The following is a 23493-nucleotide window of genomic DNA, read 5'->3' as shown; positions in this document are numbered from 1 at the left end:
TTACAGAAATTAAAGAAAATTTAAATTAAATCAAAATCCGTTTCTGGATACCTTAGAATCACACTCCGCAGAGAGTGGAATGGTATTCTTTTACTTTTACTATGCATACATATTAATTTGTACAGTAAACGACGTTAGACATGAATTGCACACTGCACAGGTAACATTTAAATTCAGAAAATACACTAACTTAAGCCTATAGACGGTCATCGGACGGGATGCATGTTCATCGCTGCAGTTTGTGTGTCCACTAGGCAGTCACTGCAGGCCGCGTCTTAAGGTAGACGAACAGCACTACAAATAACGCTAAGACGCCCATGGCCGGCAAAACAATTGTACGAATTTTTCCTTGAATTTCCACATTATCTAGTTTACGCTCCTTCTTCTGCTTGCGCGTCTCCTTGACCTTGCCTTTCAATTGACGCATTTTCTGTAATATCGAACTATTAAGCACGCGATTATTTGATTATTTGATCCACTTACGCTTTGGCTGGCAGCACCACACACCTGTGGGGGAGAAACTTTGGTGACGTGTAGAGTTTTTTTAATGCGTACGCTTGCGTGTTCTTCTGCATGTGGATATGTATAATTAGAATAACAACAAACACGTGCGACAGAGCGGGAACGACAAGTTGGTCGATTCTACCGCTACGCTCAACAAGTTTTATTTGTTAGCCCCAAAAGAAAGTTCGTTTTTTGTAGTCGTTTTTGGTATGGGAATTATTGACACAGCTGATGCGAAACTCAGTGCTGTAAAATGACAGTTTTGACGGGCGCGCATTTTAAATTATGTGCTCAAGTACTTTTACTTTGGCAAAATTTTGTGACGCTACTTTTGGACAAGGTTATTGCTCTTTTATTGCTCTCTTATTTCTTGATGTGGTTCTGGTTCAAGAATTATGCAAGGTTCCAGGATTTACTGCGAATATGTCGCAAACGAACATTATGTATTAGATCCCAGGGTCTTCGGCTCTGGTGTCCGCCTAACGACGCGTCATTATAAGCCATTGTTTTTTCCTTCTGAGAGAATATTTCGTGATATATTTCCCCGGATAACTTTAACTTTTCCGTGTCCTACACCGCTCTGGTGATTTTCCCATGTGAACTCAGTTGGCGCGCGCGCATTCTTTTTTTACAGGGCTCCCTCAGGCGATGTGTTGCCAGATCGATATTGCATCCACGATCGCGTGCATCGCGCCAGCAGATGGTACATACATATATGTTATTTAGCTACCTGCACACTCTACGACGTACGACGTAAGTGCTTCGCAGGTGCATACATTACCGAAATCGATTCCTTGTTTTCCCCTCTATTCATCTTTTCCATTGACAGTTTTTACTTGGCTCTCCTTTTTTCATTCCAGCTGTATTCGCCGAGACCCTCTATGGCCATAAGCTGATATGCCTCGATCTCCTTCTCTTAGCAGGTAAAGTTATTAAGTTATTATTTATTCATTTACTTTATTTAACTCTTCCTCTCATCTCAGCAGGTTAACCACCATCGCTTACAAGGAGGGTGACCCATCCTTCTGACGGCTTTTTACTCCAGGAACCTGACCGGTTGACAACGCGAACTCTCGGCTCCTGCGCACGGGTTCACGATGCCACGAGGGGTGCCTGTCAACATAACCCCGTGCGCCCCTGATTCCAATCGCGTGAAGCTGTGCCTGGGCGACCTTTGGGTCCAGGCACTGCCATGGCAATCTGCCTTACGTCCCACGCTGCTTTCTCCGCCTTTCCAGTCCGCTCTCCGACGTCACCTCCTCCCCATCCTCTCGGGAGGTTCAAGGGATGTCTTCTTGGCTCAACTGACGAAACCACTGGCTGCTACTGACATGCTACTGGCCATAGCCATGATGCCACTGCTGTGCCGCTAAGTCGACAACGTGGTGTCCCGTCCGTTGCAGCATGGACAAGTGATCAACGGCTCACGCGCACTGAAAATATTGTGAGCAACCCCCCATTCACACGCCATCGAATCAAACGCTGGGCTTAGAGACGCGTAAGTAAATCAGTATATAAATATGGACATATCTTAAGATGTATCTTCCTTCACAGAGGACTAATGTACCCTTGGATTTGCCTCGAGCCGAGTCGTACCACCACAGTCCTATCAGACAGCAGGACAGAAGCGAACCCTTTGCAAGATCCCAACCTAACAAGTCATCGTCATCCTTCGACCTGGCCATCGACAACAAGTACTTTGACTATGACAATCAAGAGAGGAGCTACGCGGGCTACTAGACTCTAGATAGATTTCGTTGTTGTTAAGTTTAGGGATATACGCGTCCATATATGTATGTATTTAGATAGTAGATACAAATGTTTCCCACTTGTTTATTTATTTATACTAAGCTAAGTAATGACGAATAAAACTATTAAAAAATCATCCTTGCTGTATCCTGTATCGGAACAACTATCCAGATTACAAAAGGTGTGGCACGCCCAGATCGGATCACAAATAGCGCAGAAAACTCAATCTTTTTGATTGGGAAAAATGTCCTTGATCCTTGATAAGGACTTCATTAAATCAAGGAGATTTTTTCGACCGCAGGAAGCCGTCGCACGGCTAGATCGGCCCACTAATAGCCGGAAAAACTATATGTGTATGGCAGGTGCTGTTAGCGAAGGATCAAGGACATTTTTTTGATTACAGAAAGCCGTCGCATGTCGCGATCGGGCAACGAATAATGGAGAAAACAAGATATATATGCCTAGGAAAATATCCTTAATCCTTGGTCCTTGATAAGGACTTCATCAGATTAAGGATGCTATTCCGATCACAGGAAGCCTTCGGACGACTAGATCGGGCTTCAAGTAACGAAGAAAACAACAATAGTTGTTGTTGTACAACAACAACTCTCAACGACCAAAGAAAATATGAAAACGAAAAAAATTTGTAAAAGAATTAAAAAAAACCAGCGACCTTCTGTTGATTTCTGTTTGCCTGGTATCCCAGATTTGAAATTAACGTTTTTCTCCCTTTGAGCGGCCAAAGAAAATATGAAAAAACGTAAAAATAAAATTAAAAGAAATTAAAAAAAAACGAGCGGCTTTTTGCTATTTCTGTTTGCCTGGTATTCCAGATTTGAAATTAACGTTTTTCTCCCTTTGAGCGGCCAAAGAAAATATGAAAAAACGTAAAAATAAAATTAAAAGGAATTAAAAAAAGGCAGCGGCTTTTTGCTATTTCTGTTTGCCTGGTATCCCAGATTTGAAATTAACGTTTTTCTCCCTTTGAGCGGCCAAAGAAAATATGAAAAAACGTAAAAATAAAATTAAAAGAAATTAAAAAAAAACGAGCGGCTTTTTGCTATTTCTGTTTGCCTGGTATTCCAGATTTGAAATTAACGTTTTTCTCCCTTTGAGCGGCCAAAGAAAATATGAAAAAACGTAAAAATAAAATTAAAAGAAATTAAAAAAAAACGATCGGCTTTTTGCTATTTCTGTTTGCCTGGTATTCCAGATTTGAAATTAACGTTTTTCTCCCTTTGAGCGGCCAAAGAAAATATGAAAAACGTAAAAATAAAATTAAAAGGAATTAAAAAAAAAGCAGCGGCTGTTTGCTATTTCTGTTTGCCTGGTATCCCAGATTTGAAATTAACGTTTTTCTCCCTTTGAGCGGCCAAAGAAAATATGAAAAAAACGTAAAAATAAAATTAAAAGAAATTAAAAAAAACGAGCGGCTTTTTGCTATTTCTGTTTGCCTGGTATTCCAGATTTGAAATTAACGTTTTTCTCCCTTTGAGCGGCCAAAGAAAATATGAAAAAAACGTAAAAATAAAATTAAAAGGAATTTAAAAAAAACCTGCGGCTTTTTGCTATTTCTGTTTGCCTGGTATCCCAGATTTGAAATTAACGTTTTTCTCCCTTTGAGCGGCCAAAGAAAATATGAAAAAAACGTAAAAATAAAATTAAAAGAAATTAAAAAAAAAAACGAGCGGCTTTTTGCTATTTCTGTTTGCCTGGTATCCCAGATTTGAAATTAACGTTTTTCTCCCTTTGAGCGGCCAAAGAAAATATGAAAAAAACGTAAAAATAAAATTAAAAGAAATTAAAAAAAAAAAAACGATCGGCGTTTTGCTATTTCTGTTTGCCTGGTATCCCAGATTTGAAATTAACGTTTTTCTCCCTTTGAGCGGCCAAAGAAAATATGAAAAAAACGTAAAAATAAAATTAAAAGGAATTAAAAAAAAAGCAGCGGCTGTTTGCTATTTCTGTTTGCCTGGTATCCCAGATTTGAAATTAACGTTTTTCTCCCTTTGAGCGGCCAAAGAAAATATGAAAAAACGTAAAAATAAAATTAAAAGGAATTAAAAAAAGGCAGCGGCTTTTTGCTATTTCTGTTTGCCTGGTATCCCAGATTTGAAATTAACGTTTTTCTCCCTTTGAGCGGCCAAAGAAAATATGAAAAAAACGTAAAAATAAAATTAAAAGAAATTTGAAAAAAACGAGCGGCTTTTTGCTATTTCTGTTTGCCTGGTATCCCAGATTTGAAATTAACGTTTTTCCCCCTTTGAGCGGCCAAAGAAAATATGAAAAAACGTAAAAATAAAATTAAAAGGAATTAAAAAAAGGCAGCGGCTTTTTGCTATTTCTGTTTGCCTGGTATCCCAGATTTGAAATTAACGTTTTTCTCCCTTTGAGCGGCCAAAGAATATATGAAAAAAACGTAAAAATAAAATTAAAAGAAATTAAAAAAAAAAACGATCGGCGTTTTGCTATTTCTGTTTGCCTGGTATCCCAGATTTGAAATTAACGTTTTTCTCCCTTTGAGCGGCCAAAGAAAATATGAAAAAAACGTAAAAATAAAATTAAAAGAAATTAAAAAAAAAGCAGCGGCTGTTTGCTATTTCTGTTTGCCTGGTATCCCAGATTTGAAATTAACGTTTTTCTCCCTTTGAGCGGCCAAAGAAAATATGAAAAAAACGTAAAAATAAAATTAAAAGAAATTAAAAAAAACGAGCGGCTTTTTGCTATTTCTGTTTGCCTGGTATTCCAGATTTGAAATTAACGTTTTTCTCCCTTTGAGCGGCCAAAGAAAATATGAAAAAACGTAAAAATAAAATTAAAAGGAATTAAAAAAAAACCTGCGGCTTTTTGCTATTTCTGTTTGCCTGGTATCCCAGATTTGAAATTAACGTTCTTCTCCCTTTGAGCGGCCAAAGAAAATATGAAAAAAACGTAAAAATAAAATTAAAAGAAATTTGAAAAAAACGAGCGGCTTTTTGCTATTTCTGTTTGCCTGGTATCCCAGATTTGAAATTAACGTTTTTCTCCCTTTGAGCGGCCAAAGAAAATATGAAAAAACGTAAAAATAAAATTAAAAGGAATTAAAAAAAGGCAGCGGCTTTTTGCTATTTCTGTTTGCCTGGTATCCCAGATTTGAAATTAACGTTTTTCTCCCTTTGAGCGGCCAAAGAAAATATGAAAAAAACGTAAAAATAAAATTAAAAGAAATTTGAAAAAAACGAGCGGCTTTTTGCTATTTCTGTTTGCCTGGTATCCCAGATTTGAAATTAACGTTTTTCTCCCTTTGAGCGGCCAAAGAAAATATGAAAAAACGTAAAAATAAAAGTAAAAGGAATTAAAAAAAAGCAGCGGCTGTTTGCTATTTCTGTTTGCCTGGTATCCCAGATTTGAAATTAACGTTTTTCTCCCTTTGAGCGGCCAAAGAAAATATGAAAAAAACGTAAAAATAAAATTAAAAGAAATTTGAAAAAAACGAGCGGCTTTTTGCTATTTCTGTTTGCCTGGTATTCCAGATTTGAAATTAACGTTTTTCTCCCTTTGAGCGGCCAAAGAAAATATGAAAAAAACGTAAAAATAAAATTAAAAGAAATTAAAAAAAAACGAGCGGCTTTTTGCTATTTCTGTTTGCCTGGTATTCCAGATTTGAAATTAACGTTTTTCTCCCTTTGAGCGGCCAAAGAAAATATGAAAAAAACGTAAAAATAAAATTAAAAGAAATTTGAAAAAAACGAGCGGCTTTTTGCTATTTCTGTTTGCCTGGTATCCCTGATTTGAAATTAACGTTTTTCTCCCTTTGAGCGGCCAAAGAAAATATGAAAAAAACGTAAAAATAAAATTAAAAGAAATTAAAAAAAAACGAGCGGCTTTTTGCTATTTCTGTTTGCCTGGTATTCCAGATTTGAAATTAACGTTTTTCTCCCTTTGAGCGGCCAAAGAAAATATGAAAAAAACGTAAAAATAAAATTAAAAGAAATTTTAAAAAAACGAGCGGCTTTTTGCTATTTCTGTTTGCCTGGTATTCCAGATTTGAAATTAACGTTTTTCTCCCTTTGAGCGGCCAAAGAAAATATGAAAAAAACGTAAAAATAAAATTAAAAGAAATTAAAAAAAAAACGATCGGCTTTTTGCTATTTCTGTTTGCCTGGTATCCCAGATTTGAAATTAACGTTTTTCTCCCTTTGAGCGGCCAAAGAAAATATGAAAAAAACGTAAAAATAAAATTAAAAGAAATTAAAAAAAAAAACGATCGGCTTTTTGCTATTTCTGTTTGCCTGGTATTCCAGATTTGAAATTAACGTTTGTCTCCCTTTGAGCGGCCAAAGAAAATATGAAAAAACGTAAAAATAAAATTAAAAGGAATTAAAAAAAAAGCAGCGGCTGTTTGCTATTTCTGTTTGCCTGGTATCCCAGATTTGAAATTAACGTTTTTCTCCCTTTGAGCGGCCAAAGAAAATATGAAAAAAACGTAAAAATAAAATTAAAAGAAATTAAAAAAAACGAGCGGCTTTTTGCTATTTCTGTTTGCCTGGTATTCCAGATTTAAAATTAACGTTTTTCTCCCTTTGAGCGGCCAAAGAAAATATGAAAAAAACGTAAAAATAAAATTAAAAGGAATTTAAAAAAAACCTGCGGCTTTTTGCTATTTCTGTTTGCCTGGTATCCCAGATTTGAAATTAACGTTTTTCTCCCTTTGAGCGGCCAAAGAAAATATAAAAAAAAAAATATTTCTGTTTGCCTGGTATCCCAGATTTGAAATTAACGTTTTTCTCCCTTTGAGCGGCCAAAGAAAATATGAAAAAACGTAAAAATAAAAGTAAAAGGAATTAAAAAAAAGCAGCGGCTTTTTGCTATTTCTGTTTGCCTGGTATCCCAGATTTGAAATTAACGTTTTTCTCCCTTTGAGCGGCCAAAGAAAATATGAAAAAACGTAAAAATTAAATTAAAAGAAATTTAAAAAATACGAGCGGCTTTTTGCTATTTCTGTTTGCCTGGTATCCCAGATTTGAAATTAACGTTTTTCTCCCTTTGAGCGGCCAAAGAAAATATGAAAAAACGTAAAAATAAAAGTAAAAGGAATTAAAAAAAAGCAGCGGCTTTTTGCTATTTCTGTTTGCCTGGTATCCCAGATTTGAAATTAACGTTTTACTCCCTTTGAGCGGTCGCAATTTGAAAGCTGTTGTTGTACAACATTACATTACAACTCGTTATTTTAGGCCCGATCGGGACGTGCGGCGGCTTCCTGTGTTTGGAATAACATCCTTGATCTGATGGAGTCCTTATCAAGGACCAAGGATTAAGGATATTTTCCTAGGCATATAAATCTTATGTTTTCCCTTATTTGGGACTCCATTAGGGCCTGCCATGGCCCAGTGTGATCAGAATGTGTCCTTGATCCTTTGGTAGGGACTCCAACAACCCCAACCATACATTTTTAGTTTTCTCGGCTATTTGTGGGCCGATCTGGGCTTGCGGTGGCTTCTTGTGATCCAAACAATATCCCTGACCTATTGGAGTCCTTATCAAGGACCAAGGATCAATGATATTTCCTGCAGACATATATATCTTGTTTGAACGGGGTTACCATGGCCCGCCGTGATCAGAATAATGTCCTTGATCCTTCGGTAAGGACTCAAACAATTTTCTTGGATTTTTTGTTGTTCCGATACAGGATACAGCAAGGACGATTTTTCAATAGTTTTATTCGTCATTACTTAGCTTAGTATAAATAAATAAACAAGTGGGAAACATTTGTATCTACTATCTAAATACATACATATATGGACGCGTATATCCCTAAACTTAACAACAACGAAATCTATCTAGAGTCTAGTAGCCCGCGTAGCTCCTCTCTTGATTGTCATAGTCAAAGTACTTGTTGTCGATGGCCAGGTCGAAGGATGACGATGACTTGTTAGGTTGGGATCTTGCAAAGGGTTCGCTTCTGTCCTGCTGTCTGATAGGACTGTGGTGGTACGACTCGGCTCGAGGCAAATCCAAGGGTACATTAGTCCTCTGTGAAGGAAGATACATCTTAAGATATGTCCATATTTATATACTGATTTACTTACGCGTCTCTAAGCCCAGCGTTTGATTCGATGGCGTGTGAATGGGGGTTGCTCACAATATTTTCAGTGCGCGTGAGCCGTTGATCACTTGTCCATGCTGCAACGGACGGGACACCACGTTGTCGACTTAGCGGCACAGCAGTGGCATCATGGCTATGGCCAGTAGCATGTCAGTAGCAGCCAGTGGTTTCGTCAGTTGAGCCAAGAAGACATCCCTTGAACCTCCCGAGAGGATGGGGAGGAGGTGCCGACGGAGAGCGGACTGGAAAGGCGGAGAAAGCGGCGTGGGACGCAAGGCAGATTGCCATGGCAGTGCCTGGACCCAAATGTCGCCCAGGCCAAATGACACAGCCTCACGCGATTGGAATCAGGGGCGCAGGAGCCGAGAGTTCGCGTTGCGTCACCCTCCTGGTAAGCGATGGTGGTCATAACGGTGTCCACGGTCACACCAGAGGTATTTCTGGCATCCGAAGGGGGCAACCTGCTGAAATGAGAGGAAGAGTTTAATAAAGTTAATGAATAAATAATAACTTAATAACTTTACCTGCTAAGAGAAGGAGATCGAGGCATATCAGCTTATGGCCAGAGAGGGTCTCGGCGAATAGAGCTGGAAGGAATGAAAAAAGGAGAACCAAGTAAAAACTGTCAATGGAAAAGATAAATAGAGGGGAAAACAAGGAATCGATTTCGGTAATGTATGCACCTGCGAAGCACTTACGTCGTACGTCGTAGAGTGTGCAGGTAGCATCTGCTGGCGCGACGCACGCGATCGTAGATGCAGTATCCATCTGGCAACACCCAAACACCTGAGGGAGCCCTGAAAAATAATATGCGCCAGCTGATTTTAAATGGGAAAACCTCCAGAGCGGCGAAGGACACGGAGAACTTCAGGCCAAAGCCTCGGATGCTGGCTCCGATTGGAGTGTGCCCATTGTCTTTTTCGCTACGGTCACACTGTGCTCTATCAGCTGGTAATGTGCCCGTCTGTGGCTGTGGTATGGTCTCACTGTGAAGAGCGGGCGCGCCCTATTTTTCGAATTTTAATATTTATATGTGCGGCTGGGCGTCACACCTAATAGCTCTATTAGAATATGTATACTATAATAATACCTATTCAAACCACATATAGTATCTTCTGCCTGCTTCCTGTATACTTGTTTCTCTTTCGCTATTCGGATTTATGCGGCTCGTTTTTGTTATTTTTCAATTTGCCGCTACTGCGTCTGTTGCTTGTTTTTCATTTTCAACTGCGCTGGCGTTGGAAAACATTCTCCCCAATGTAAAAACAGAAATGCCCACCCACCCACACTCCAGACCGACTGATTGGTAACTGATACGGCTACCACTGTCGTCGTCCCGTGTGGGCGAAAAGTGTGCCGCCCACACTAGTCGGGGTGTTCGGTAACCCATTTCGCTTTTTAATTACCCTGCCGCTTTGCTAAGCCCCTGTGGCTGCCTTCTATGTGGCAGCGAACTGGGGAGATATGCCACCAGATATGCCACTAACTGTTGCACCTTCACCTCTAAATGCGATTTCAAAAATGTTTGAGCAGTTCCAAATGCTCTTACGGGTCGTCTCTCATGTCTTTTGTGGCTTTGCCTTTGACTGATTCGTTGGGGGCAGGCAGGCAGTCACTGCTTAGGTTTCTGCAATGATTGTGATTCTGTTCTGGCCTTCTCAGCTCCTCAAATCCCCATCTGCGTTGGCTGCTGGACAACTTTAACGGAACGTAAATCCAATTGTATACATAATATTTGTTTCAGTGGTCAGTCATAGATATTTTCCCAAATCCGATCCCAGTAATCTCCTGGAATCTGGTAAAATTTCCAAACAAAATTCGTCAGTAAAAATTAATATTTGTAAATAAATTTCACAAAAATGAAGTTGCTGGGAGTCGGTCTGCAACTGATGAAAGCCAGATGTGGAGCGGGCAACGGCCGCCCCTCCTACAGCTGCTGCCCTGAGATGCAGGACACGATTCCGTACTGCCCAAAGAAGCCATTCTGGAACTTCAAACGAACCCTGTGCTTCTCTCTGGTCAGCCAGTAGTGTGAAAACGCTCCAATGCAACACACTTTAACAGTTTCCATCTTTCCGCCTTCTCTTGCAGCTGACCTTTGGAGCCGGAATTTACACGGGCATCTACACATCCCAAAACTATCAGGTACAGCTGCACCTTCCAGTCTTAGATTAGCTCTACTGTTACATAAATCTGTTTCTAGGTGCCCCATGTAGATGATCCCCAAACGCTGGTCCAGCGAATGAACGACAAAATACGAGAGCTAATTGACAACACCAAGAAGAAGTAATTCCAGAATCGCTTCATATCAGCATCCACCTTCCGGCCTACAAAAATTCACTGTTAGAATAAAAAATTGGACTGACCTTTGGTTGTGGTTATTAATTATCATTTGGTGAGGGAGCACAACAGATTTACAGATCTTAGATCTCATTTACCCAATAAATTAGGTTAAAATAAAGTGCGCCGAAACGCTTTCTAATTTCGTTAATTTAGTTTCACTTTCCACAGATCAGGCGCTGAACAGATCTCGGATAATGGAAAAATGCCATGTTAGGGTTTTTATTTAAACAAATGTATCGACTTTGATCAAATAAAGTGACGTTCAATGAATATGCACGCCACAAATAAGTGGAAAAGTTAACAAAGGATATTCCGCCTTCATACTATTCCAGGCGTATTTGGGGCCAGTCAGAATCGTTTATGCCACCAACTGTTGCACCTTCACCTCTAAATGCGATTTCAAAAATGTTTGAGCAGTTCCAAATGCTCTTACGGGTCGTGTGTGTCTCTTGTGCCTCAGTTGTCTCATATGTCTCAAGTGTCTTCTGTCTAGTGCCTTTGTCCGATTCGTTGGGGGCAGGCAGGCAGTCACTGCTTAGGTTTCTGCAATGATTGGCATTCCGTTGCGGCGTGCCCCATCTGCGTTGGCTGCTGCTGCTGGACACTTGATGAAGCAATAATAATGCAAAATGTTTGGCCGAGAACCGTTGCAAATCAACCGAGACGCACACGCCCAAGTTTGTGCATCGGTAATGAAGCATCCATCCTTCGCCTCCCCTCTCCTCCCCTCCCATCCGCCACACCACTTCACTCCTCTCCATCCAGCGATCGTCGGTCGCCGCATTTTGGCATCTAATTTCGTCCATGGCCATAAAAGGCAGCCCGATCAGTTTGGACACGGATTATTGGCAACTATTTAGTCGGGGGCCCCCAAAATGGCCCAGAGCTGCCAACTTGGCTATGTCGTCACGTCAGGCAGCCCCGTAAATTGAGCCAGCTTTCCACCAGTTGCTCCTTTGATTTGGCCTGAATGTGCATGCGGCCAATGAGCCTGTCCAAAATGCATGTTTCCTGACCAGGCCCAAACAATCTTAGGACAGGCGGCCACAACAACCAGGGAGCCAGAGAGCTGCGATTCTAGTTCTGGCCAACGTTAACATGACTCTCGACTTGTTCGTTAGCAAAATCCAACCTGGTTGTCGTTGATTGGGCCAGAGCTAGAGCTAGAGCCACAGCCAAAGCCAAAGCCAAAGCCAGAGTCAACTATTCGACTATTCGACTATTCGACTGACTGTCCGCCAGTCGTCAGTCGTCAGTCCTGCGGGGCAGGCCGAGACTCTGACTCTTTTAGTTAAACTCCTTGTTTTGATTGCCAAGTCGTAAAATGATGGATTACCGAGTTGGGATTTATTTCTTGTTACGGTCATAATAGATTATCTTTGCTCACTCATTGTCGGAGCAGCTCTCCCTCCCCTTCTCACCTCTCTCTCTCTCTCTCCCCGCATATGCTGCACAAATGCTCGTTAGGTGCAGTGAGTGCCTACCGTTCGTTCGGTAAGCAGCTTTCTGTCTGTTCTTCCAGCCTAAGCTGGAGGCCAAGATTCGTTGTCGTCGTCTCAGAGATTTGGCATGTTGATGGAGCATGCCTAATCACATGGCTTTCGATCAGTAGTTGCAGGAGGCACAAGGGCAGGCGGCACGAGGGCAGGAGAAGCGCGCAATTAAACTATGAGCAAGATTAATTCTGGAAGCAGAAGCAGAAGCAGCAGCAGCAGCAGCCTCTAGGAGTCGGAATATGTATCTTCGGGACATCATATCCCGGACAGAGCCAGTCAGTGTGTTCAACAGTAACAATCAACTTTTATTAGAATATATTTTATGGTGGCTAAGGTACGTCTCCACCATCCCCATCCCCCGTCTTCTTGCGACTTATCCAAAGTAAGCGGCGTAGTACTGGGGCGCGGTCACATAGGCAGATGCCGCCTGTGGCAGTTGCGGGGCTGCGAATGCCGCCTGTGGCAGTTGCGGAGCTGCAATGATTTTGGCGTATGCCGTTGGATGGACAAAGCCCACAGCTCCCGCCGGATAGTATGCGATTGTGGGTGTGAATGGGACTGCGGCTGGGACAGGCACGGCGCCAGGACCTCGACCTGGAGCTGGAGCTGGAGCTGCTGCTGGAACAGGTGCTGCTACTTTCGACATGGGCACCTCCACTTCCTCGGCGGCATCGTCGAGATCCTCCTGCGCTTCGCTGTTGGCCACCAGGCGAGCGGATTGCGGCTGGGCACCGGTGGCCACCAGCCGGGCGGACTGCGGCTGATCTCCGGCCGCGGGGAGGGGGAATTGCCTGGCCGGCTTGTAGCCAGCCGCTGGATAGGACGACTGTCGCTGCTGTTGCAGGCGGAGGCGCTGCTGTGCCACGCCCACATCCGCCTGGACCAGGCCCAGAACAAAGAGAGTGGCTAGCACACAGGCAACCGTCGAGCTGAGTTCCATTGTCATGACTACACGGTGCTCTGGCGGTGGGGCTGGAATATATATACATACGAGACCCCCGTCGAAAGGGGGCTCTGCTTAAGATGCGGATTGCGTGTGTGATCGAAGATGGGAGGGGCGGGTCCGGGTCCGGGTGCGGGTGCGGGTGCGGGAGCGGGAGCGGCTGCCACGACCTCCCGCTGACACTGACCCCAAAAGCGCGACACAAAACAGCTCAACACGATCCACAGCTGAATCAATCACGGGGCGCTGCTGCATTTGCATTTGCATTTACATTTGCAGCTACGAATATGGTTGATGTGTGGATTTTGGATGTGTATTTTGGATGTTATTGCATCGGCATCGGCATAGGCATCGGCATCCCCCCACATCAATATGCAGCCAATGTTCTAGCATGGGGCCTGGGCAGGCAGGTCTGTCTTTGTTTCGATTGGTTTTTGGGCATTTTCCAAAGTAATTCCCGACGGATTATGCAGATGGTGTAGGTAGCAGTTTAGTCACGTCCTCCCCCTCACAACACGCTTGACACTATAAATGAAGCCATCCCAAGACAAAGAGTTGGGGCAGGTTGCGGATCTGACTGACATAATGGACTGTAAATCGATTGAGTGCCCCCTTCCCTGCCCTCTTTCCCTTTTGAAAATTGTTTTAGATCTAATAACTTGTCCCCCCCCCCCCACCAAACACGCACCCCACATACCCCACACATTTGAATACCCATTTGTCTCCCCTTCCACGGGCTAATCAATACAAAGCGCCTTCATTAACTCCGGGCCGGAGGGACACTCCTACCGATTCCACATCGAATAAATTTCCCATAAGTTAGGCAGGCTTCGCTGCTCCATTGCCGGGCGATGAGAAATGCTCCATAAATCCAGGCGGAATGGCAGACAGTAGTGCCACTGGCTGCTGGCCGTTGCTGGTTGCTGGCTGCTGGCCGAGTTGTCTAGCCCAATATTTACAGCAATTTCAATAAAAATGCAGCAACTAATTGATGTAATTAATTTATTAAATTACATTTGCCACTTTTTGCCGCCGCTTTGGTGCTTGGGTCTTGCCTGGAGGAGGCCCCATCCCCCACCACCCCTTCTGCCTTCTGCCTACTTCCTTCTGCCATACACTGCCTGCTGCTGACTGCCGGTTTTTCCTGCCGACTTGAGTCGACGCCATAGGAGGCATTCATTCGCAAACGGACAGAAGTCGGTAGTTGGCAGTCAGTTTATGGGCCAGAGAAACTGCAGATTCATCGCGTTTAGGCCAGAGATCTACACAGAGCCACAGAGCGAAAGAGAGAGAGAGAGAGAGAGAGAGAGAGAGAGAGGGAGAGAGATGTGGGGCATCATTAGCATGTGTCCGTAATGGCATTTCGACTGCAGACTAGCAGAACATACGGCAACTGTACTTTGAATCGATTAACATTCGTTTATTGTTAATTGGCGGGAACAATCTCCCGAAATTGGTTTGGTTTGGTTTGCTTTGGTTCACCCTTCCATTCTGGCCAAGAATTGTGGCATACATATGTACTATAATTGTGGCAAATTTGAATCTCACTCGCATGCTTCACAACCATCCAGCAGCCGTTCCAGCAGCCATTCCAGAGGTTCATTTGCACAAATGGAGGAGAATAACGCCCATGTTTTGTTGAATTCTCGGAAATCCACGCTCCATTCGCATTGGAAATGGCCCCGCCAGAGAAATCCATTTCCAAGTGCGCAAAAACTGGGCGTCATATTTCAAAGGCAATCGGAGACTATATTCAGGTCCCATACCTCATCCAGCCACGCATGCGCTGTGGCTGTGGTGGTTCGCCGCGGGATTGTGGAGTGTTCGAGCAGAGCAGAGCAGAGCAGGAGAGTCCCCAGCTTTGAATTGATGCGCCCGGTGCACTCACAATTAATATTCGGCCAGGGGATCTCGGGCAGCCGGTAGCCCGGTAGCCGGTAGCCGGTCCTGTGGCCAGGCAAATTTCTCTAATGTCCGCCCGGTTTCCCCCATGCGCTCTCGTGATTTATTTTCGCTTTTAGTGTCTTTTATTTTATGATTTATGCAGGAACCGGTTGCTCCTAGAGGAGCTCTTTTGCCGAGTCTTTGCTGCATAGAATAATCGACGCGACGTATGTACAGTGTACACCTTCTGCCGGTGATCATCTCATCCAATCCCAATCCCAATCTAACCCAACCCCAGCCCCATCCCAGCCACATCTCATCCAATCGTTGATTGACTGCAATTGTGGTGCTCGTCACGTTCCTGGCGGACGATCAACTGCTGCTGACTCAGGGTTCTCCCGTCCCCCCGTCCCCCCGTCTACCCGTCCCACCTTTGCTCCCCCGGTGGACATGGCAGGAATAGACGTAGACAAAGGCGGCGTTAACGACAATTGCGCGCTAATTATCGCCTCATGCGACGCACTGCAACTGCAACTGGTGCTGCTGCTGCTGCTGCTGCTGGGGACATGGGTATATGGGGATGCACCACTGCTGGTGCACTCTCAAAGGCATTCCTCGCAGGCGTGAATTGAATTCCCTGCATCATGGACATGGCGATGATGATGATGATGATGAATGGCGTTCAATGCGCGGCGGCCTGGTCGATGGCAACTGGTAACTACTTCATTTAGAGTTGGCTCTGACTTGGTGGCTGGCTGCTTGCTGCTTGCTGGTTGCTTGCTGGCTGGCTGGGTCGCGGATTTGATTTATGGCGCTGGAAATTAAAGTTGCGCACACTTCGGTGATGTTCCATGAGTTGCAGGAATGCGCTCCTAAGTGGCCCGCTCATTAGCTTGGACAATGCGTTGGTATTTGGGTTAGGTCTTGGCCATTATTGTGTTGTGTCATTCAGGAGAGGGAGAGGCAGAGTCAGAGGGCCAACAAGGAAGTGTGGAAGATTGCATTCTGCATCTGAATCCCAATCTGAATCTGAATCTTCTCCCGTCAATCTGTCCATTTGTCTTCGCCTTATCCCAGAGTCTCATTTCCTGACGCTCTTGGAACACCGCTAGGAAACCGACCCATCCAGCAACCAGTCAAAAAATCTCTGACAAATAATGTCAGAGCGAGGAGGGACCCAGACCCAGACCCAGATCCAGACCAGAAAGTGCTAGACCGAACATAGAACATAAATGGTTTGGTGTAAAGTGTCAGTTATCGGCACTGACAACTGTCAGTGCGATAAGACCACACAAGTCCCGATCTCACTCTCAGTCCCAGTCCCAGTCCCGCTCTTCAATAGAAGACACACATATCTTCTCCAGCTCGTACTCGGACACGCAGCTTTTCAATTAGCTCTCATGCAACGGGAGGAGGAGCTTGGACAGGGGCTGGGGCAGGGGATGGGGCAGGGACAAGTTGCTGGAATTTTAAGGTACGAGGAGTACATGCGATAATTGTGAAATTGCCTTGGCAATTGCCAGAGGAATTGTGTTCCACATACTCGGATTAATAGTTGGACTTGTCGGTTGCACGCCATCGCCATCATCTGCGAAGAGTCGAGAATGGATGGAGGAACTGTTGCTGTTGCTGTTGCTGTTGCTGCAATGCAAATCATCTGTCGTTTTGATTTGGCAGCCACTGAGGTGTCTTACTTTGAGGAGTGGCTGTCGTAGCCCTAATTAGCCACTTGCCTGCCAGCCCATACCATCCCGTCCCCCCACCCTGCCTGCCTGCTTTCAGCCAGACACGTGTCCCCGGCCGACGGCGTGTTGGCTCAAGTGTTGCCACCATCCACCCAGGCGGCTGTTACACGAGACCAGTGGCATGACGCCTCGTGCTGGGCCTTTGTCATCATCATGGCCGGGGCTCTGCTCTCTTTCCGGTTGATGCATCGCTGTCGCATTACACTTTTGACAATTAAAAGCCCCATGGATTTTGTTTGGGTGTCGACTGTTGTGGCTCTTTCCAGCACCAATCTTTTCCTGGGCTGCATGCGAGATCCTTTGTGGAGAAGAAGGCTCCTTCCAGCAGATCTCCTCTTCCTCCTACTCATACTCATACTCGAGCTGTGTGAACAGAAATATTTTAACGACTTTCCACAGGAAAATTTCTCCCCAACAGCAGCAACAGAGGCAACAGCAGCAGCAGCAACCTTGTTGGTTTTCACCGGAATGGATTGGCAAGTTCATGACACCACGTGGGCAAACGCCACAGCATCACAGTATCACAGCACAGGATTTGGCGACAAAAAAGCAACAGCAACAGCCATAGCCACAGCAACAGCAAACAACATCGAGTTTCGGCTCTGGCTAAGGCAACAACTACTTGCAACAGGTTGCAATTGTTGGTCTGGTGCCGCTGTTGTAGTGGATATCAAATTTCAAGTTCGGTCAGCCGACTGGCGGCCAAAACAAAATGCAACAAAACGAAAAATTAAGTACACAAAATTGGCTGCTTCAAGGGGTTGATGGTTTTTATACACTTTCGGATCTGTCTATTGCTAGACGGGCACAAATTCTTATGCTGGAGTCATCAAATATAAAAGGAATATGTAGAAAATCGAAGCACATTGCCTCGCTGTTGATTTGGATTATATATCATTGAAGGCCGCAGTTTCTGCCTAGCAAACACCTCATTGAAATCATAACACACTCTCTACGAAAGAGTATAATGAAAATTCAACTTGTGGCATGTGTGGGCTGTGGCAGGAGCAAGTGCTGTGTGGCAGGTGAGGCTTCGAGGGGCGGAGAAATTGTGTTGCACTTTACGGTTCGATTCAGGCACTCGCCACTTCAAGGTTTCCAGGCGAATCTCACTCATTACCAAAAGAGAAACTCATTTTTTAGTGGGATTTAAGTATTTCCACAATTACTATATGTGTCATTCCCCTGGCAGCTCTGTGGCCCTGTGTGCCCCCTCCCACATCACAAGCAAATCGAGAACAATGGGGGCTCTTGTCCATGCGCCCTTATCTCTCTGTCCAAGACGGACCGCATCCCTGACCTTTCTGGACGAAGGCGCAAAGACATTGGCACGGCCGCGATAGGGCAGGCAAGTGCAAGATCTGGCCGAGGCTTCTCTGAAGTCCGCACCATATCGATTGATGGTGCCTGGAGATGCCACAATGACATGGAGGAATAGAGATGGAATGCAGGCGCCTGGCACAAAAACAGCTAATTAGGCTCGGGTTTTTCTGCCTCGGCAAATCATGCTTTTATAATAGCAATATAATCAACAATTTGTCATTCCGCTTTTCTCTGATCCGACAAGTTTTCCAATTAATTCCAATTATAAAGCATTCCTTCTCCTTTTTTTGGATGTATTGGACGCGCGCGTGTTTTGTTCCCTCATTGATATATGTTGTGCATATAAAAAGCTTTGCAAATTATGCTGGATTTTAATACAAAATGAAATTAATAAATCATCACGGGATTCATTTATGTAAATTGTGCATGTTTGTGCAGTTTTAATTTAATTGCATTCGGCCTCCCCCCGTCATTGTTCTCCGAACATCTATCCAATAATTCGATACTGTTTTAAGCAGCATTTGTTTTTATTTCGTTTTTTTTATTCGGCTGCAAACAATGAGCAGGAATAATAATAATAAAATTAATCATAGCAAATAGCAGAAAAACCGCAGCGGAAAAATCCACCGTCATAATATAATATATAAGATGAATGTTTTACGAGTAGATGGGACACTGGGGACTTGGTTATAATTCAAAAAAATTAACTTAAAACCAGCGGTTGGCATGGCTGGATAAAGCCAGAAAAGGGGGATCGGAACTCTGTCTCTCGGCAAGATCAAGGAGAAAGATCGTCATCGGACTCCACCTTTTTGGTGGTAACCGAAGCCTTGACTTTCTGCCGATTGGTCACACAATTTCCATCCATCCAGTTTTCCCAGCGACGCGACGCTTTCCTCGCTTTATCCACGCCAGGCCACCTCTATTAATAGTCGATCATTTGCTCTGCCCCGGCTCTGGCCTTATCATATCTGCTTTGTGACCCACTTGAATCGGTTTGCTGCCAGGTCTATTAATATTCCACTCTCAGATACTTGCGGGAAATGCTAGGAAATGCCATATTAGAGATGGGATCATCTTGGATTGGATCTCTTTATTTCATCCAGACCCACTTATCCGCATTTTATTTGCGATCGCTGGGATGGCTCTCTTATCCCATTCTTTTCCATCAACTCGACGATAAGCATCGCAGGGGCAATTACACTCGTCCGCGTTCCGCATTCAAATAAATTGATTAACCTATCAGGGGCGGCAGTTGCAGTGGCAGTGGCTGTGGCTGTGGCAGCCGTTCGTTCCGACATCTTCTAGCCACGGCCATGGCCATGGTCAACTGGATGGCATGGCAGCGAGTTATGTAATTACTGGCTGAGAAGTGCCACTGCTATATGTCTTAAGGCAGGGACAGAGGCAGAGGCAGAGTCAGGTTGAATCCTAACTAACTTGGGGGCCACAAGAGTCAGCGGTGAGAAGACAAACGGACACCGAGTGGCACAAGGCTCTAATTAAAATAAGAGAAAACAAATGGGGACTTTTAGCTGAAGAGCCGACTCTTGGATCACCCTGCATTGCCTCTCGAGGGGATGCCACTCTGAATATTCCGGGAATTTCCTGAAGCAAACGGATTCCCAGTCCATACTTTCATTGAATATGTGTCGTAGCCCTTACGGATTACCATTCTTGGAACTCATTCTTTATTGTCTTTACGTGTAACCTTTTTCAGGGCTTATGACTATGGAACTCGTTATTATTTATTTTAAGCTGGTAAATCAGGGTCCAAAAAATGAGTTCTGGGTTCAGTTTTGCGGAATCGAATATGCCCTTGCAGCATAAGAATATACGTACATATGTATATTTTGCTTGTATGTTACACCTCAGAGACCGACAGACACAAAGACCGCTGCTGTTGCATGCCACAGAAAGAGCAGCGAAAAGAGAAATGCGAAACGTTTTCATTTCCCTTTGATGAACGCACGTTGGCCAAGGTGGTGGGGATGTGAATGGGGATGGGGCGAGTGCCAAGGAGGCAAGCGGCAAGTGGCAAGTGGCACTTATCATGCATGCGCCAAGTGAAAGAAGCAACCGCGGAGCAAACGCTGCGAATTTAATGGACTGTAATTACGCCTTGCAGTTGCAAGAAGCTCCCTGCTGGAGAGCAATGAGGCAGGAGCCAGGAGAGGGAGGGGACTCCCTTGTCCTCCCCGTTGTCTTCTATAGAAAATTAAGGCCTAAAATTTGCCAGTGCAACATTTACGACGTGTTTACGATGCCTCAAATTATTGGTTGCGCTAATGCGTTGCTGCAACGCGAACTTAATTTCTGGTTGTACTCGTACTGCTCCCGGGCGGGTCAACCATAATCAGATCAGGGAACCCCCCCTTCCCCATTAGCACTGGCCCAAAAAGTAGGAACCCCCCTTCCCCATTAGCACTGGCTCAAAAAGTAGGCCTAGGCCCAGGCCAAGTGTCAACTGTCATTTCGTTTTGTATCTTCACATCAAATCGGAGCCACAAATCATTTTAAATTTGTTATTATTCCAATACAGACGAACGTGAAACATTTTTAAATTGTAAATTTTCGGTAAAATGGAATCGAATCGGGAGCAGCCTACGGACGATGCTTCCATGGGAATCGGGGAGGCTGAGCCAGATAACGAGGTGGTCCAATCTCCTTACGGTCTGCCCGCCCCCAAGGACAGTTTGAACCAGGATCCGGTGGGTGTGCAGCTGACCTCCGACGCCATACATCTGGGCTTCATGGTGGAGGTAAGTATCGCCTCTAAAGCGAGATTATCCCATGGGATGCTGGAGTAACCAACATTTGCATGCACCCTCGCAGAAGGGTTTGATCGAGTACGAGTCGCTGGATAAGCCAACGGAGGAAGACGACTGCGGTGACTATCAGAAGCGCTTGTCGGCCGACTATGCGGCTTCTGGCCAAATCCAGGAGTTGGTCAAAGAAATGCGCAATGAATTCATGACGAAGGCGATCTCTAAGGCCAAGAACCTCAAGTCGACACTGATTAAGGTACGTGGCTGGGTCGAAAAGGTATCCGTTTACGGAATAAACGAACAAGTGCTCAACCCACAGAGGGGCATAATGTGTGGCTATAAGAGAGACCACCCAGTCAAAGAGCCCGTGTTCAAGCCGCAGGCCAAGACCCAGGTCAAGCCCCAGGTCAAGCCCCAGGTCAAGCCCCAGGTCAAGCCCCAGGTCAAGCCCCAGGTCAAGCCCCAGGTCAAGCCCCAGGTCAAGCCCCAGGTCAAGCCCCAGGTCAAGCCCCAGTACAAGCCCCAGGTCGAGACCCAGGTCGAGCCGCAGGACGAGCCGCAGGACGAGCTGCAGGACGAGCCGCAGGAAGAGCCGCAGGACGAGCCGCAGGACGTGCTGGAGGACGAGCCACAAGACGAGTCGCAGGACGAGCTGGAGGACGAGCCACAAGACGAGTCGCAGGACGAGCCGCAAGACGAGTCGCAGGACGAGCCGCAAGACGAGTCGCAGGACGAGCCGCAGGACGAGTCGCAGGACGAGCCGCAGGACGAGTCCCAGGACGAGCCGCAGGACGAGTCCCAGGCGGATCCCCTGGTCGATCTCCAGGCCGAACCCCAGACATCCAGCGAGATAGACCAAGACATTGACAAGACGGACGAAACGAAAGAGATCCTTGAAGAGAAGTCTGCCGAAGATGCTGTTAGCAAGGAGGATGAAATCAATCAACTTGTCGTAAAGATCAACGATTTCACAAATAACATGGATGGCGACCTTGACAGCGTTGATTGGGAACAGTTTCGTGGCAGCTTGTCGAAGGTTTGCGAGATTTATCAGACACCAAGTGACGCCAAGCAAAAGCCCGAGGAATCAGACACAGTCGAGCCTCTGCAGGACTTGAACAGTCGCGTCAAGGATCTCAAGCAGAAAATCAGTGGCATGGAGTGCAAGATGGTCGCTTTGGACCAGAACTTTGAAGCATTCTGCGACAAATTGGGCAACAGCAAGATCAGCAAAGACCGGGCCGAGCGGGACATGGCCATCCTCCAGAGTATGCAGGACAGGATTGGACGCAGGCTGGCCCAGATGGAAAAGGACTTGTATTTGTCAAGGGAGTGTCTGCTCAAGAAAACCAAGAAGGTCCTCGAGGAGTTCAAGCGCTGTAAGAGCGCAGAGCAACTGGTAAATTAGTCTCTGGACCTCTTCCGAAATTTAACCGATTAGAGAGCGTGAAGTGGCACTTTAAATCATACACTGTGGACTCTGATCCAATGCCATCAGTGTGTGTTTGTAGCAACAGTGATTACACATTACAAGAAAACACGATCGATGCATTTTTCTTTCGTTTCGTGACTCCACGTGACTATGGGGGAGTGATGAAGCAGCCTCATTACAGCAGCCTTTTTATACCCGATACTCAAAATGAGTATTGGGGTATATTAGATTTGTGGTAAAAGTGGATGTGTGTAACGTCCAGAAGGAATCGTTTCCGACCCTATAAAGTATATATATTCTTGATCAGCATCAATAGCCGAGTCGATTGAGCCCTGTCTGTCTGTCCGTCCGTCCGTCTGTCCGTCTGTCCGTCTGTCCGTCTGTCCGTCCCCTTCAGCGCCTAATGCTCAAAGACTATAAGAGCTAGAGCAACGATGTTTTGGATCCAGACTTCTGTGATATGTCACTGCTACAAAAATATTTCAAAACTTTGCCCCGCCCACTTCCGCCCCCACAAAGGGCGAAAATCTGTGGCATCCACAATTTTAAAGATACGAGAAAACCAAAAATGCAGAATCGTAGAGAATGACGATATCTTTTAGACTGCGGAATCTGAATTGGATCGTATTATTATTATAGCCAGCATCAAGAAAACAATTTCATTTTTTCTCGCCCTGTCTCTCTCTAACACACACGTAGCATAGGCGGCTTTGCTTAGAGTAAAACATTAGCGCCTAGATCTCAGAGACTATAAAAGCTAGAGCAACCAAATTTGGTATCCACACCCCTAATATATCGGACCGAGACGAGTTTGTTTCAAAATTTCGCCACACCCCCTTCCGCCCCCGCAAAGGATGCAGATCTGGGGATATTCATAAATCTCAGAGACTATTAAGGCTAGAGTAACCAAATTTGGTATCCGCACTCCTGTTAGATCTCACTATAAAACGTATATCTCAAAATTTCGCCCCACCCCCTTCCGCCCACACAAAGGACGAAAATCTGTTGCATCCACAATATTGCAAAATCGAGTAAACTAAAAACGCAGAATCATAGACAATGACCATATCTATCCGGTTGCCGAATCTGGATCAGATCGGATCATTTTTGTAGCCAAAAGCAAGAAATCAATTTTTAGTGGCTACGCAGCGCCCGACGTCACGCTCAGACTGATTTTCTGTCTCTCTCGCACGCACTCTTTGTCGTGTCGTTTAATATTAG

General features: G+C 44.8%; 4 protein-coding genes and 2 long non-coding RNA genes across 9 annotated transcripts; 3 read left to right on the top strand and 3 right to left on the bottom strand.

Moving 5' to 3' along the window:
* Window positions 1-48: 48 nt before the first annotated feature.
* On the bottom strand, window positions 49-673 carry LOC6596139 (single-pass membrane and coiled-coil domain-containing protein 4 homolog). Its single transcript, XM_002021116.2, has 2 exons — window positions 484-673; window positions 49-430 (listed from the first exon to the last, which is right to left on the bottom strand). The coding sequence occupies exon 2, from the start codon at window positions 425-427 to the stop codon at window positions 251-253; it is 177 nt and encodes a 58-aa protein (XP_002021152.1). The 5' UTR covers window positions 428-430; window positions 484-673; the 3' UTR covers window positions 49-250.
* Window positions 674-1240: 567 nt separating this feature from the next.
* Window positions 1241-2389, top strand: LOC6596140. 3 transcript variants are annotated; one of them, XR_003408878.1, is made up of 4 exons: window positions 1241-1257; window positions 1365-1427; window positions 1488-2002; window positions 2059-2389. It is a non-coding gene; the product is annotated as an uncharacterized LOC6596140 (long non-coding RNA). The 3 variants fall into 3 exon arrangements; XR_003408877.1 differs by lacking the exon at window positions 1241-1257 and having other exon boundaries at window positions 1349-1427; XR_003408879.1 differs by lacking the exon at window positions 1241-1257 and having other exon boundaries at window positions 1351-1427; window positions 1491-2002.
* A 6389-nt stretch (window positions 2390-8778) lies between these two features.
* LOC113566043 lies at window positions 8779-9208 on the bottom strand. 2 transcript variants are annotated; one of them, XR_003408909.1, is made up of 3 exons: window positions 9037-9208; window positions 8863-8925; window positions 8779-8802 (listed from the first exon to the last, which is right to left on the bottom strand). It is a non-coding gene; the product is annotated as an uncharacterized LOC113566043 (long non-coding RNA). The 2 variants fall into 2 exon arrangements; XR_003408910.1 differs by having other exon boundaries at window positions 8781-8799.
* A 973-nt stretch (window positions 9209-10181) lies between these two features.
* Window positions 10182-10704, top strand: LOC6596141. Its single transcript, XM_002021118.2, has 3 exons — window positions 10182-10356; window positions 10430-10483; window positions 10542-10704. The coding sequence occupies exons 1-3, from the start codon at window positions 10198-10200 to the stop codon at window positions 10626-10628; spliced, it is 300 nt and encodes a 99-aa protein (XP_002021154.1). The 5' UTR covers window positions 10182-10197; the 3' UTR covers window positions 10629-10704.
* A 1804-nt stretch (window positions 10705-12508) lies between these two features.
* On the bottom strand, window positions 12509-13117 carry LOC6596142 (nischarin). The gene has a single exon (XM_002021119.2). It carries the CDS (start codon window positions 13115-13117, stop codon window positions 12551-12553), a length of 567 nt encoding a protein of 188 aa, XP_002021155.1. The 3' UTR covers window positions 12509-12550.
* A 7493-nt stretch (window positions 13118-20610) lies between these two features.
* On the top strand, window positions 20611-22375 carry LOC6596143 (clumping factor B). Its single transcript, XM_026989715.1, has 3 exons — window positions 20611-20834; window positions 20908-21096; window positions 21160-22375. Exons 1-3 carry the CDS (start codon window positions 20655-20657, stop codon window positions 22246-22248), a joined length of 1458 nt encoding a protein of 485 aa, XP_026845516.1. The 5' UTR covers window positions 20611-20654; the 3' UTR covers window positions 22249-22375.
* The last annotated feature ends 1118 nt before the right edge of the window (window positions 22376-23493 follow it).

This window comes from Drosophila persimilis, unplaced genomic scaffold (genome assembly GCF_003286085.1).
Source record: "Drosophila persimilis strain 14011-0111.01,24,50 unplaced genomic scaffold, DperRS2 tig00000431-arrow-pilon, whole genome shotgun sequence".
Taxonomy (NCBI): Eukaryota; Metazoa; Arthropoda; class Insecta; order Diptera; family Drosophilidae; genus Drosophila; species Drosophila persimilis.
The sequence above is the reverse complement of the archived record's forward strand: the minus strand, read 5'-3'. Positions and strand labels throughout refer to the sequence as shown.

What these genes read in the sequence shown, in the direction of transcription:
- LOC6596142 (XM_002021119.2), bottom strand. Translation starts at nt 13,117, where the DNA reads ATGGAACTCAGCTCGACGGTTGCCTGTGTGCTAGCCACTCTCTTTGTT.
- LOC6596141 (XM_002021118.2), top strand. Translation starts at nt 10,198, where the DNA reads ATGAAGTTGCTGGGAGTCGGTCTGCAACTGATGAAAGCCAGATGTGGA. An exon ending in GAACCCTGTGCTTCTCTCTG is followed by an intron (nt 10,357 to 10,429) that starts GTCAGCCAGTAG and finishes CTTCTCTTGCAG; the next exon opens with CTGACCTTTGGAGCCGGAAT. An exon ending in ACACATCCCAAAACTATCAG is followed by an intron (nt 10,484 to 10,541) that starts GTACAGCTGCAC and finishes ATCTGTTTCTAG; the next exon opens with GTGCCCCATGTAGATGATCC.
- LOC6596143 (XM_026989715.1), top strand. Translation starts at nt 20,655, where the DNA reads ATGGAATCGAATCGGGAGCAGCCTACGGACGATGCTTCCATGGGAATC. An exon ending in ATCTGGGCTTCATGGTGGAG is followed by an intron (nt 20,835 to 20,907) that starts GTAAGTATCGCC and finishes GCACCCTCGCAG; the next exon opens with AAGGGTTTGATCGAGTACGA. An exon ending in TCAAGTCGACACTGATTAAG is followed by an intron (nt 21,097 to 21,159) that starts GTACGTGGCTGG and finishes CTCAACCCACAG; the next exon opens with AGGGGCATAATGTGTGGCTA.
- LOC6596139 (XM_002021116.2), bottom strand. Translation starts at nt 427, where the DNA reads ATGCGTCAATTGAAAGGCAAGGTCAAGGAGACGCGCAAGCAGAAGAAG.